At 44.6% G+C, this 15216-nt stretch overlaps 1 protein-coding gene across 1 annotated transcript; it reads right to left on the bottom strand.

Moving 5' to 3' along the window:
* Positions 1-3458: 3458 nt before the first annotated feature.
* Positions 3459-9575, bottom strand: UQCC6 (ubiquinol-cytochrome c reductase complex assembly factor 6; the record flags this gene model as incomplete). Its single annotated transcript, XM_080706132.1, has 2 exons — positions 3459-3563; positions 9468-9575. The coding sequence occupies 2 exons, from the start codon at positions 9573-9575 to the stop codon at positions 3459-3461; spliced, it is 213 nt and encodes a 70-aa protein (XP_080562258.1).
* Between the last annotated feature and the right edge of the window lie 5641 nt (positions 9576-15216).

Below are 15216 nucleotides of genomic sequence, written 5' to 3'. Positions count from 1 at the left end.
AAAAATAAAAAAGGCCCCACATACTCCGTGTTTTGCCTGTTTTATTTATTTATTTATTTTTTAATGTAACTATCTGGCACTTGATATTTTAATCCTGTGTCTTGGTCTCTTTTCTTTAAAAAATTTAGCAATCTTGACTCAGCTTCCCAAGTAACTGGGATGATAGGTGGAATTCCTTGCCTTTTTATAGAATTGCAAATATCTATAACTACCTGTCCTTCAAGGAGGTAGGGCTTTATCTTCATTTTGCTTGTGGGTGTGTGTACTGCTGGGAACTGAACCCAAGGCTTCATGCTAGGCAAGCTCTACCACTGAGCTGCATCCCCAGCCCTTCTGAGTATGGGCTAGACTTAGTGACTCCCTTTTAGAGTATGGAAAGAGAAAAGCTGGAAAATTTTACTTGGCACTGACATTACCCGACCCAAGAGAAGGTTACTATCATTAATGATGATGTGTGTCCGTAAAGCAGGATGTAAAGAGAAGAGCACTTCACCTCTGTGGCATTGTCCCTCAACCATCTCTACCTAATGAGACAAAGAGACAAACACCAGGATATGTGAATCCTGCTCTTAAAATGTTTCCATGTTAGCTGGTCAGAATGGCACATGCATGTAATCCTAGTGTTACTGGGTGGCTGGCTGAAGCAGGAGGATCACAAGTTTGGGGCCAGCCTATGTAATTTAGCCCCCAAGTAAAATTGTATTTAGATCCTGCCTCAAAATAGGCTGCAGAAGTTGGGTGTGGTGGCACACGCTTATAATCCCAGCATTTGGGAGGATGAGACAAGGAGGATCAAGGTTCAGACAGCCTCAGCTAATTAGGCCCTTTGCAATGTAGTGAGACTAGAAAATAGAGCTGAGGGTGTAGCTCAGAGGTAGAATGCCCCTGGGTTCCATTCCCAGTACCTAAGGGGAAAAAAAAAAAAATCAGCTGGAAAATGTAGCTCAACCATAGAGTGTCCCTGGATTCAATCCCAGTGCCAACACACACACTCAAGTATTCATGAAAAAGATAGAGAAGCCAGATTGGAAGAAACCAAGGAGAGGGGAGGTTATATACAATGTGGTAGTGCTTTATACATATTAAACAACCAATGCCAATCTCAAAGACATGTACTGGGAAGATGAGGGGTTGGGTGGAACCCAGAAGGAAATGCTCCATGAGATGTGTCCGTGTATGTTCCTATGACTCTACAACTTAGTATTATGTATAATTACAATGCACCAATAAAAGAAAAAAATTACTAAAACCCCAAACATTTATGCCAAATGCACAAAACTTACAAATAAACACAAAGTTTACCATTTACTATAGAGTAAAATTGCATTAAATTGTTTTATTCAAATAGAAATATATTGAGAATGTTGGTAGTACTTTATAACTTGGAAATTTGTAATGAAAATCTGATATTTTTTTTTTTTTTGAAACAGGGTCTCACGGAGTTGTGAAGGGCTTTGCATAAGTAGCTGAGGCTGTCCGTGAACCGTGATCCTTTGGTCTCCGCCTCCTGAATGCTGGGATTACAAGCGTGTGCCACCATGCCCAGCTTGATTTATATATTTTAATGCATTCTTTTTTTTTTTTTTTTTTTTTTTGGTGGTACTGGGGTTCCTGGAAGCCCTTCTACCTCCGGGCTACACTCCCAGACCTATTTTATATTTTTGAAACAGGGTCTCTTACGCCAGCGCGGCTGGCCTCGAACCTGCGCGATCCTCCTGTCTCCGCCTCCCAAGCGCGGGGATTACAAGCGTGCGCCACCACGCCCGGCATATTTTAATGCATTCTGTTGTCTTGCAGCATAATCTACATGTTTCAAAGTTCTTGTCACATATAAGACAATGATGATTCAATTATTTATTTTCTATAATTATTTAATGCATGACTAAGAGATCTATATTTTTCTCACAACCTAATCCACTGACTTTTACATAAAGATATTTAAGAAATTTGAGCATATTCAATGTTTACATTACTCTAAATAAAAGACATTACATTTGTTATTATTAAATAAAAAATTCTGAGGCAGGTGCTGTGAGCATGCTTATAATCACAGTACTTGGGAAGCCGTGATAGTGGAGTGGCAGATTTGAGGCCAGCACGTGGTAACTTCCCAGGCTTCTGGAAGTGGCCCTCAATCCTTGGTCTCTGTTGTCATGTCATGTTCTTCCTGTATCTCCATCATTACCTGCTATTTCCTCTCAACTTGGTTATATTTGTAAAGACCCTATTCCCAAACAAGGTCACATTCACAGGTGCTAGGGGTCAAGACTTCCACATCTTTTTAGGAGACACAGTTCATAACACTCAAATTTTTCAGTTATTTTTAAATATATAAAAAAATTAAATGCCAATTCTAATTTTTTTGTACGCAAATGTTATAATTTTGTTAGGTTATACAATTCCAAAAGAACCTGAAACTTTAAACATCTTAATCAATTTTCTTTCATTGTCCCAGAGGTGTATCACCTATAAAAACTTAAGGATAGCTGGGCATGGTGGCGCACGCTTGTAATCCCCGCGCTTGGGAGGCAGAGACAGGAGGATCACGCAGGTTCGAAGCTAGCCGCGTGCGCTGGCTTAGGAGACCCTGTTTCCAAATAAAAATGTAAAAATAGGTCTGGGAGTGTAGCCCGGAGGTAGAAGGGCTTCCAGGAACCCCAGTACCACCAAAAAAAAAAAAAAAAAACTTAAGGATATATATAGTTATATAATAAATTATAACCATAATTTTTTTTCTGTGTGTTACTGGGGATGGAACCCAGGGGTCTTCTACCTCCAGGCTACACTCCCAGACCTATTTTATATTTTATTTGGAAATGGTCTCTTAAGCCAGCGGAGGCTGGCTTCAAACCTGCGCAATCCTCCTGTCTCAGCCTCCCAAGCTCGGAGATTACAAGCATGTGCCACCACGCCCAGCTTTAACCATAATATTAATACAACATATAAGCTCTAGATTATGATTCCAAACATTTAAATGCACTTGTGTCAATTTTGTTGAAATAGAAAACAAATTGAAAACTTGAGGCTTAACTGGTTAATATAGTTTAGCACAAACAGAACTTTCCAATATTTAGAAAAATATTAACAATACACACCATATGAATTTGCCAATATCACTTTTATTATTCTCTATAATTTCTATTAGCCACAATAGTCACTTATTCAGAGAAATAATCTAGAATAATAATGGCAGGAGACACTGCAAATACTGTTTCTTCCATAATATTCAAAATTAAATATCTTCCAAAACATATCCAAGTAGTTGGTATTTTCAAGAGATACTGGTCAAAACATAATAAAATGATGTCATCATATCAGCGAATATCTACTGAGCACCTCTCTTTTTGAAGTTAGCATTGGATAAAGTATTTAGGGACAAATCATCTGACTCAAGTTAAAAATACATATTTAAGACTTCTTATTCACAGGATTCTTGGCATGGCTGTATTTTGAGATTTCTATTGCTGAGAAATTTGAGGCTCGTGCTCAATGTGCTGTCTCTCTTTCAGTCCCAGAAGCTCTGTTTTGAGTTCCCCAGGTTTTGGTGGAATATCAGGTATTGTCTACAAAACAAAAAACAAATGCCAGTGCTTTCTTAGACTGTAATTCAATGTGACCGTTAAGATTTTAAACTAAAGGGTAAAGCCCAAAAATCCCCTGCTTTACTTCTCAATAATAAACCTTTAGTAGCCGGGCGTGGTGGCGCAAACTTGTAATCCCCGCGCTTGGGAGGCTGAGACAGGAGGATTGCACAGGTTCGAAGCCAGCCTCAGCTACTGAGTGAGGCTCTCAGCAACTTAGGGAGACCCTTTTCCAAATAAAATAGAAAATATGGCTGGGAGGATAGCCTGGAGGTAGAAAGCCTCTGAGTTCCACCCCCAGTACCACCAAAATAAACAAACAAACCTTTCATATGAGAGCCTCCGTTAATTTAATCCCTTTCTAGCCATCCATCATCCTGCCAATGTCTTACAAACTAATACTGTAGGACTCACTGACGGAGAGCTTGCATCAATTTCAACTTACAGGCATGTGTGAGCAAAATTTTCCACATTTGGAAATTTATTCCTGCATTATTTACTGACTCCACCATGCATCTGGAACAGGAAGTAGCTGTGAGGAATTAATTCATTTATTAAAAAATACTAAGTACTAATTAAGTGTAATGGATAAAGCAATGAGCAAATTGTGTGTGTGTGTGTGTGTGTGTGTGTGTGTGTGTGTGTGTGTGTGTGTGTTCCGCTTTTTGGAAGATAGTTGCCAAGAAAATCATGAAATCTGGGTATGGTGGTACACGACTATAAATCCAGTACTTCAAGTCAGCATGGTGGAGCACACTTGTAATCCCAGGATTTGAGAGGCTGAGACACAAGGTTCACGGTCTACAGACAGCCTCGGATATTTAATGAGGCCCTTGCAACTCAGTGAGACCCTGGTTCAAAACAAAGAATAAGCCGGGTGTGGTGGCGCATGCTTGTAATCCCCGCGCTTGGGAGGCAGAGACAGGAGGATCATGCTGGTTCGGAGCCAGCCGCGCTGGCTTAGGAGACCCTGTTTCCAAATAAAAAAATATAAAATAGGTCTGGAAGTGTAGCCCGGCGGTAGAAGGGCTTCCAGGAACCCCAGTACCACCAAAAAAACCCAAACAAACAAAATAAAGAAAAAATAGGGCTCGGGAGCTAGGCGTGGTGGCGCACGCTTGCAATCCCAGCATTTGGGAGGCTGAGACTGGAGGACAGCGGTTTGCGGACAGCCTCAACTACTTAGTGAGGCCCTTTGCAACTCAGAGAGACCCTGCTTCAAAATAAAGAATAAAATATAGGGCTTGGGATATAGCTCAAAGGTAGAATGCCCCTGGGTTCCATCCCCAGTACTGGGTGGGGAGACCTAGTACTTGGAAGACTGAAAGAGGAGGATAGCAGGTTCAAGGACTGCCTTCAGCAATGTGTTGAGACTTGCAGCAACCTAGTAAAAATCTGTTTCAAAACAAAAAGTCATAGCCAGGCGTGGTGGCACACGCTTCTAATCCACGCACTGGGAGGCAGAGACAGGAGGATCATGCAGGTTTGAAGCCAGCCTCTCTGGCTTAAGAGACCCTGTTTCCAAATAAAAATATAATATAGGTCTGGGAGTGTAGCCCGGAGGTAGAAGGGCTTCCAGGAACCTCAGTACCACCAAAAAAAAAAAAAAAAAAAAGAGTGTACAGTGTAAGACTGGAGTGTAGCTTGGTGGCAGTGCTTGTCTGGCATGCGTGAAGCCCGGGGTTGCATCCTCAGCAGCATACACAAGTACAGCCCATGCAGAGTTGAGTCCCTCACGGTATACTTCAGGACATTTTCAACACCCTAAAAAGAAACTTAATAGCAGCTATACCAGTCTACATCCCTATCAGCAGTGCAAAGGGCTCAAATCTCTCCACAGCCTTGACAATACTTAGTTTATTTTTTTGGTTGTTTTTGTTTGTGGTACCAGAGACAACGCGGGGGCATTCTACTTCTGAGTTACACCCTATTATTTTTCAATTTGAAATAGGGTCTCACTAAGTTGTAATAGGCCTAGCTAAGTTGCTGAGGCCAGGCTCAAACCTGTGATCTGTCTCAGCCTCTCATTACTGGGATTACAGGTGTGTGTCACCACGCCCATTTGGGGTAGGATGGTGTGTGTGTGTGTGTGTGTGTGTGTGTGTGTATTTTACCAGTGAGTAAACTCGGATGTGCTCTACCTCTGAGCTAAACCCTCAGCACTTGTGTGTGTGTGTGGGGGGGGGGGGGGTACTGGAGATGAACCAAGAGGCATTCTACCTCCATGCTATATCCCCAGCTCTTTTTTATTTATTTATTTTTTACCAGTACTGGGGATGGAACTCAGAGGCATTACCTTTGAGCTACATCACCAGCCCTATTTTTATCACCAGCCCTATTTTGAAACAGGCTCTCACTGAGTTGCAAAGAATCTAAGTAGCTGAGGCTGTCCTCGAACCGTAATCCTCCTGTCTCAGCCTCCCAAATGCTTGGGATCACAAGCCACCATGCCGGGCAATGAGAGTCTTGCTAAGCTGCTGAGGCTAGTCTTGAACCTGTGATCCTCCTATCTCAGTCCCTCAAGTACTAGGATTACAGATGTGTGCCACTCTACCACACTAACACCACCCGTTATTATGTTTTATTTTTATTTTTTGTGGCATTAGGGATTGAACCCAGGGGTACTCTACTTCCAAGCTACAACCCCAGCCCTAATTTACTTTTATTTTGAAACAGGCAGGGCCTCACTAGCTTCATGAGTCTCTCACTGCTTGCTGAGGTTGTCCTTGAACCTGCGATTCTCCTGCCTCAGCCTCCCAAGTACCGGGATTACAAGCGAGCACCAGCACGCCTGAATGTTTATTGCAGCCATCATAGTGGGGATGAAGCGGCCTCTCATTGTGGTTTTCGTCTGCATTTCTCTGATGGTGAATGACACCGAGCATCTTTTCAAGTTTATTGGCTGGGAGGCTGACGCAAGACCTGAAGGAGGATGAGGAAGCAGGTCCTGCTGCTATCGTTATCCAGGAGTGTTTCGGGCAGAGGCAACCTCAAGCGCAGAGGTCCTGAGTCAGGACTGCCTTGCTACTGGAGGAAAAGCAGGGCTGTCAGTGCAGCTGGTACAAAGTGCTCTTCAATGGGATATGTTGAAGTGTTTAAGAGAGAGGAAATATGACTACTAGGTTTTAGCCTAATCAACTAGAAGAGTTGCTTTCTTTGCTATTATGATCTAGAACAAAGCACCCTTAACAGTTCTCCCTTCAGGCAGCACCGAGCACAGACCTAGCAGCCACCATGGTCTCCTCTGCTCCAACTCCAAACTCTACCAAAACCTGTAAGATGTCAGAATGTAAAGCGTTGTTTAAAAAAAAAACAAAGTGGTTGATGATTGTTGTATTATTAACAGCAACAGCCGGAACAACTCCAAAAGATTAGGTAAAGAACATAAATTCAACGCCGGGCGTGGTGGCGCACGCTTATAATCCCCGCGCTTGGGAGGCGGAGACAGGAGGATCGCGCAGGTTCGAAGCCAGCCGCGCTGGCGTAAGAGACTCTGTTTCAAAAATATAAAATAGGTCTGGGAGTGTAGCCTGGAGATAGAAGGGCTTCCAGGAACCCCAGTACCACCAAAAGAAAAGAAAAAAAAAGAACATAAATTCATGCCTATAACCCTAGTAAATGGGAGGCTGAGCAGATCACAGGTTTGAAGCTGGTTTCAGCAGCTTAGTGAGACCCTCAGCAATTACTGAGACCTTACAAAAGAAAAGGCTGGCGGTGTCCTCAGAGGTAGAATGTCCCTGGGTTCATTAACCAAAAACAAAACCCCAGAAACAAAACCATAATTTCCCTAAATGTTAGTAAAACAAAGGGCACCATAAACACAGCCATTGTGGCCTTTAAGCTCCTACAGAGATGCCACAGTGCCAATGTTAGTGCCCACTGAGACTGAGGCGGCCCGGGGCCTTTCAGCATGCCCCTTCTAGAAACTGTGGCTTTAGGGTACCTCTTCTCAAAGTGCAGGTGACCCATCGCCCCTGCACATTCTCAATTTTAATGAGATAGGTGAATCAAAGGTCAATTTCCCAGGGCCAAATTCTAAACATTCCTTCATCAGGGCCACTGATAGCTACCCCTGCATAAGCTAGAGACTGAACTGCATTTCTGTGGAAAGTTCTGCCACTTTCCGTCTCCTCTAAGTGTCCTTGATGCTTCAGTAGAACTTAAGCAGTCTAAAGTGGTAAGAAAGAGCACTACAGCATTGTACAAAAACTGCATACCACCTAAATGTCAGCAAGGGATGGAGCAAAGAATCTGTGGACTGTCTGTATTATACAGTACTGTCCAGTGGTTGGGCTGGGGTGTAACTCAGTGGTAGAGCACTTGGTTTAGCATCTTAAGGCCCCTGGCTTTGATCCTCAGCAGTTCAAATGCTCCCCCTCCAAAAAAAGAAAGAAAGAAAGAAAGAAAGAAAGAAAGAAAGAAAGAAAGAAAGAAAGAAAGAACGAACTAGCCGGGAGACGGGAGGTGGACAGACTCAGCCACTTAGTGAGGCTCTTTGCTACTCAGTGAGACTCTGTTTCAAAATAAAGAATAAAAAACAGGGCTGAGAGGGTGTAGCTCCGAGGTAGAATGCCCCTCGCATCCAATCCCAGTGCTGCAAAAAATTAAAAAAAGAAATACTATTAATATACATGAATGTCTATTCATATACATGTTAACCAAAACAAGTTACAGAGAAATGTTTATGAATTTCTATTTATATGGAGAAAAACACTCCACAACTCTGTATTTCAGTCTGTGTGTGTACCAACCAGTAAATGGTAGAAACAGGAAGTAGACAAGAGAAAGGTGGTTTTAAGTGGGTGAGGGGAGGAGTCTTTTTTTTTTTTTTTTTTTTTTTTGGTGGTACTGGGGTTCCTGGAAGCCCTTCTACCTCCGGGCTACACTCCCAGACCTATTTTATAAGTTTTTATTTTTTGAAACAGGGTCTCTTAAACCAGAGCGGCTGGCTTCGAACCTGTGCGATCCTCCTGTCTCTGCCTCCCAAGTGCGGGGATTACAAGCGTGCGCCACCACGCCCGGCTGCACCATACTTTTCATCCCTACCTCAAGACCTTAATGCTTTTTGGAAAAGCATCTTTTCCTGTGTGTGTGGTCTTGGGCATTCTACCTCTGATCTACACCCCAGCCCTTTTTTCATTTTGAAACAGGGTCTGGCTAGGTTGCAAAGAGCGTCTTGCTCTATTGTTGGGGCAGCCCCTGAACCTGTGATCCTTCCGTCTCAGCTTCCCAAGTATGGGGGTTATAGGCATGCTCCACCACGCCAGGTCTGAAAAGCCTCTTTAATTCCCAGTTCCGAATTCAATGAATGCTTGTAAATGCCATCAAGGTAGACTTCTCCCTCCCCTCAAGGCCTATATTCACTCATTCTTCATTCTACAAATATGTATTGATCATGTGCTACATTCCAAGCTCTCTTCTAGGTGACTGAAATACAAAAGTGAACCAGTCACAAACCTTCAAGGAGCTTACATTCTAGTGGAGCAAGCAAATTACATTTGTTCTATGGAAACAAAAGGCCTAAGTGGAATAGCTAGAAGGAAAGACTTCTTTGGACGCTAACGAACGAACCCTCATTGCTGCAGGGAGTACTTGGGCAAAGACTTAAGCTTTGAAAAAGAAAACCAAGCCATGATCTGGAAGAAAGCAAGACAGGAAAGAATGGCTCTGGGGTAGGGTTAAGTTCGATGTGTTGGAGAAGCTGCAAGGAAGGAAACGGTGGGCACCGGCCAAGGTAGGAGGGACACACTGTGGGGGACCTCTGGGGCCGCGCTTTGTTCTAGAGGGGTCGGGATGCCATCAGAGTTTAGGGTCGGGGCAGATGCGGCCCCTGGGCTGCGGGGAGCGCGGAGGGCCTGGCAGGGGGCGCGGCCCGCCTGCACTCACCAGGTCAGGCCGGTAGTATCTGTGCACCACTTCGGCGCCCGCGCACATGGCTAGGAGGCTGGCCGCGAGCATTTTCACGTAAGTGGTCCAGGGCACACCCGCAGGCATGGTGGGAGGGCGGCTCGGGCGGGACGAGGGGCTGCGAAAGAAGCTGGCAGGCTCACGGCTCGGGTCCGCGCTGGAGAAGCAGACACAGGGCAACGGGGTGCGGCTCGGGACGCTGCGTCCTCCCCAAGCCCGAGCCTCGGGTTCCTCCGCTCCCACGCGAGGTCGCTGGGGGACCGGGGCTCGCCTCAGGCCTAAACCCTCTAACGACCACTCATCAGTGGGCGGCGCTGGGGGGCTCAGAGCCCCCTCAGCCTCTAGAACAGGAGCTGCGGACTGCACTCCCCCTTCCCCTGCGGACGCGACCCGGGAGGCACTGGACCGCGACGCGCGCAGCGGACCGGAGCGCCGGCCACAGCGCGGGGCGGAGGAACCTGGAGCGGCCGGACAGGAAGTGCGCGGAGTCGGAGGGAAAAACCGAGGGCACCGCGGGAGCATGCGCACTCGCTCTGCTTTACCGGAAGTGGGACGCAGGGCGGGATCCTGTGTCTGTTTTACGGATTCCTGCACCTGGACCCTATCGTGCTCCAGCTTACTCATCACTGCCCCTACCCCGAAGTAGGATATTTTTGGCAGATGTGGTGGTGTCTCAGGCTCGAGTCTGGATGGTTGCAGTTGTCCTTTCGCGCACGCAAAGGAAAGTGCACCATTGACCACTTTAAGGGAGGGGTGGGGCTTCGCACTCTGCTGGAGCGGGCCGGGTCACCCTCCCGAGGAGTTAATGGCGTTCACGCCCTTCAGCACCTGAAATGGAGCTACACCCAGACAGCTATAGCATCGTCCCACGGCGCTACTGGAAAAGAGGAAACCTGAAATCAACATAATCCATGCATTTTTATTTTTACTTATTTTTTGAAGTATTGGAGATTGAACCCAGGGGAATTCTACCTCTGTGCTACATCCTAAGCCCTATTTTTATTTTGAAACAGAACCTCCCTAAATTGCCAAGGCAAGCCTTGAACCTGCAATCCTCCCGTCTCAGCCTCCCAAGTACTGGGGTTACAGGTGTGCGCCACCACGCCCGACTCATTTTGGCAATTTCTACCCCCCCCCAGCCTATCTGTACTTTTATTGCTGTCTCAATCTATAGACGTTAATTAGTTGTTAATTGAGTCCAGTATATTGCGATGCTGGGGATTGGACCCTGAGGCATTGTTCCTCTTAGCTGTACCCCTAGCCATATTTTTATTCTTATTTATTTATTTATTTGCAGGTTTGGGGGTGGAACCCAGGGGCATTTGACCTCCGAGCTACACCCCCTACCCCTGGTTTTTATTCTTTATTTTGAAACCGGATCTCACTGAGTTGCAGAGGGCCTCTCTAAGTAGCTGAGGCTGTCCAAGAACCGCGATCCTCCAATCTCAGCCTCAAGCATGTGCCACCACGCCCAGCTTTGTTAAACCAATCTTGTTTTAAAGTTCCATATTGTTAAAATCCCTTTTCTGCTTGTAATCCCTGCGCTTGAGAGGCTGAGACAGGAGGATCACACAGGTTAGAAGCCAGCCTCAGCTACTTAGTGAGGCTCTCAGCAACTTAATGATACCCTGTTTCCAAATAAAATAATAAGTCTGGGAATATAGCCCAGAGGTAGAAAGCCCCTGGGTTCCACCCACAGTAACACACACACACACACACACACACACACACACACACACACAGAAAGAATAAATCCTTTTTTTTTTTTTTCTTTACTGGGATTGAACCCTGAGGGATTCTATCTCTGAATTACACCTGCAGCCCTATTTTTTATTCTTTATTTTGAAACGGGGTCTCACTAAGTAGCTCAGGCTGTCTGTGAACATGCGATCCTCCTGTCTCAGCCTCCTAAGTACTGGAATTACAAGTGTGTGCCACCATGCCCAACTTAAATCTTTTTTATATATTGTTTGATTCCGTTTGCTAAATGTTGTTCAGAATTTTACACCTGTGTTCATGATAAGAGCTGTGGGGAGCCATTAAGGCTTTCCCTTAAAATAATATTTCTGACTCAGCTGACTGTCCTCCACCCAGAGTCAACAAGGTTTGGGGTCATGGGAAATTCAGGTCTCGGAGTAGATCAAATGGTGGTGGCACGAGGGTGCTGATTAACCTATCTGTAATGTATGTGCTTTGGATTGGTCTGTATTGTATTCTGGTGGTGACAGCATGAGGATATTGATTGACCTGTAACTGTATAAATACTTCTAGAAAAACAAACCCATTGTCAGCGCAATAGAGAATACTGACCCAGGAGTGGTCGTCGACCAATAGAGATACTGACCCAGGAGCAGGGGTCAGTCAGTAGAGATAGTAGGATGGCACCCCCCCCCTACGTTAGAATAAATTAAACATTCTGAGAATCAAATTCTTCATCCGCACACCTCTTTTCAGAACCCATACTTTTGCCGGCTGGCTCCGGCTAAGAGCCAGGCATATTGACACACACCTGTAATCCCAGTGCTTGGGAGGTAAAGACAGGAGGATCACAGGTTTGAACTTAGTCTCAGCAATTTAGACCCTGTTCAAAATAAAAATTTTGAACAAAAAGGGGGACTAGGGTGTAACTTGGCGGTAGAATGCCCGTAGGTTCAATTACGTGATGGCACACATTTGTAATCCCAGAATTTGGGAGGCTGAGACAGGAAGAGTGCAGTTCAAGGACAACCTCACTAATTAGTGAGGCCCTTTGCAACTCAGTGAGACCCTGTTTCAAAAAAATAAGAAATAGGGCTGGGGTGTAGCTCAAAGGTAGAATGCCCCTCGGTTCCATTCTGGTACCGGAAGAAAAAAATTTTTTTCATTGGTCTGTACTTTCTTTTTTTGGAATATTTTTATCTACTTTTGGTAACAGAGTAATGTTCACCTCTGTAAGATTTTTAACAAGTTTAATTTCTCTAAAACTGTAAGGTTAGTCTGGCTATTTGTTAATGAGTGAGATTTGCTAGTTTATGTCTTTTAGAAATTTGTTTCAGCCAGGGATGGTGGCACACATTTGTAATCCCAGTACTTGAGAGGCTGAGATAGGAAGATTGCAGTTTCGTGGCCAGCCTCAGTAACTTAGGTCCTCTGCAACTTAGTGAGAACCCTGTTTCAAAATAAAAGAATATGTGGTGGTGCATGCTTGTAATCCCCGCGCTTGGGAGGCGGAGACAGGAGGATCGCACTGGTTTGGAGCCAGCCTCGCTGGCTTAAGAGACCCTGTTTCCAAATTTAAAAAATGTAAAATAGGTCTGGGAGTGTAGCCCAGAGGTAGAAGGGCTTCCAGGAACCCCAGTACCACCAAAACAACAACAACAAACAAACAAAATAAAAGAATAAAATTGGGTGGGTATGGGGCGCACGTTTGTAATCCCCAGGTTGGGAGGCAGAGACAGGAGGATCATGTTCGAAGCCAGCCTCACTGCCTTAAGAGACCCTGTTTCCAAATAAAAATATAAAAATAGGTGTCTGGGAGTATAGCCCAGAGGTAGAAGGGTTTTAAGGAACCCCAATACCACCAAAAACATAAAAAATAAATTTGGGCTGGGGGTATAGCTCAGAAGTAGAATACCCCTAGGTTCCATCCCCAGTACCACAAAAATTAATTAATTAATTATAATAGGGCTGAGGTATAGCTCAGAGTTAGAAAGTCCCTGGGTTCAATCTCCACTTCCAAAAACAAATAAATAGTCCATCTCAACAAAGTTGAATTTATAAAGTTGTTCAGGGTACCAAGCACAATCTGAATGTATGCCATTTTCAAAATGTTCCACATAAAAATAAAATACTAGGGGAAGATGGCGACCGAGAAAAGCGGGGCTTAAGAGCCCCACTAACAACCAATCTCCATTACCACAAAATCAGCGCCTTTCACAGTCAGAAAACACCATCACCAGAGAAACAAAAAAAACACCAGGCTCCAGAGTGAAAGCGGACTGAGAACAGAGCTCAGAGCCACAGAGGAGATACACCGGCCTCATGCCCGAGGACGCAGCAGCAGCACCATACTGCCAGCGGCAGCAGCAAATTCACCGGACGGCTACAGCAAGCCGAGGTGAGCCGCTGCGGAACAGCCAGGCAGGATCTTTCGGCGCAGGGAGCATCTAAAGCTCCCAGTGGCTGAGCTCAGCACACGCTGCAGGGACTCAGAGTGGAACTCAAAAAAAGAGAAGAAAAAATACGCCAGCCTCACGGCCGAGGGTGTAACAGCAGCGCCATATTGCCACCGGCGGCAGCAGCAGTGAATTCACCGAGTCCAGTACAGCTACATTTGCGTACTCAAGAACAGTGAGTCAAATTGCGGGCCACAGAGGAGAAATCCCAGTACTGTACTCCCTGGGACTTGACCCAGTGGGGGAGTGGCAGTGGCAGAGATATCACACCATAGGAGAACATGCAACCTGGCACCCCCCGTAGTCTAAAGCAGCCTCTATCGACTCTCTGGGTCGGAGACTCTGTGATACAACCCAGTAAAGGAGTAGTGGGGCCTGAGATACTACAGACTCGAGATCCAGAGCACCTTAAGTGAAGTCATAGAGACCCAAGGAAAGAACCCAGAGAAGGCACAAACTTCCGAAATCATGGGAAAGAGGAATAACACTGGAGCAATGAATGCCCACAACCCCACAACATCAGAACCCGATAAAACTGAAAATCAGAGATTTCTAGAAGATCAAATCAGGAAAATAACTGTAGAAATAATAGAGGTGCTTCAAAAAGAATTCAGAGAGAGCCAAAAAGAGATAAAGGATGCAATTAATGAAGTAAAGGCCTCAATTCAAAGCATGAACAACCGATTAGACCACATGGAGAACAGAATCTCGCTCTAAGAAGATGATCATTCCAAAAATGAATGCACAGTTTCTAATCTAGAAAAAAATATCCGACAGCAGGAATCTGACACTGAAGAAATATGGGCCCATTTTAAGAGAGCTAACCTAAGAATAATTGGAATAGAGGAGGGAAAAGAAAGTGAAACCAAAGGGATCAACAATCTCTTCAAGGAAGTAATAGCAGAAAATTTTCCAAACATAGAGCAAGAGGTTGATACACAGGTCCAGGAAACTTATAGAACTCCCTTTAGACAGGATCGGAGAAGAGGATCCCCACGCCACATAATTGTCAAAATGACCAATGTGGAAGTCAAGCAGAGAATCTTAAAGGCAACAAAAGCAAAGGACCAAGTGACTTTCCGAGGCAAACCAATTAGAATCACTCCTGACTTCCCATACCAAGTCATGAGAGCCAGAAGGGCTTGGAGTAACATATTCCAAACTCTGAAAGAAAACAACTTCCAGCCAAAAATTTCCTACCCAACAAAACTTTCTATCAAATTAGATGGAACAATAAGAAGCTTCCATGACAAACAGAAACTGAAGGAATTTATGTCTTCAAAACCAGAGCTAGAGAAAATACTCAAAGAGATTAACTACAAAGAAGAAATAGGTAACACACACCAGAACCAGAGAAACAAGATAGTCCATCCAACAGACAACTAAGATTGGTTATCTGTGGAGATTCATTACTTATGTTAGTCTTTTACCTATCTCTAAATGGTATTGTTTGCCTTTATTGTTGTTAATTTTTAGGATTTCTAGTTGGAATATTAATATACCTTCAGATATAGCATTTGGAAATATTTTATCCCATTCTATTAGTAACTTTTAACTCTGTTTACATTGTCTTT

The sequence above is a fragment of the Muscardinus avellanarius genome (genome assembly GCF_963383645.1).
Source record: "Muscardinus avellanarius genome assembly, chromosome: 11".
NCBI lineage: Eukaryota > Metazoa > Chordata > Mammalia > Rodentia > Gliridae > Muscardinus > Muscardinus avellanarius.
Note: the sequence above shows the minus strand (reverse complement) of the source record. Positions and strands in the feature narration are given on the sequence as shown.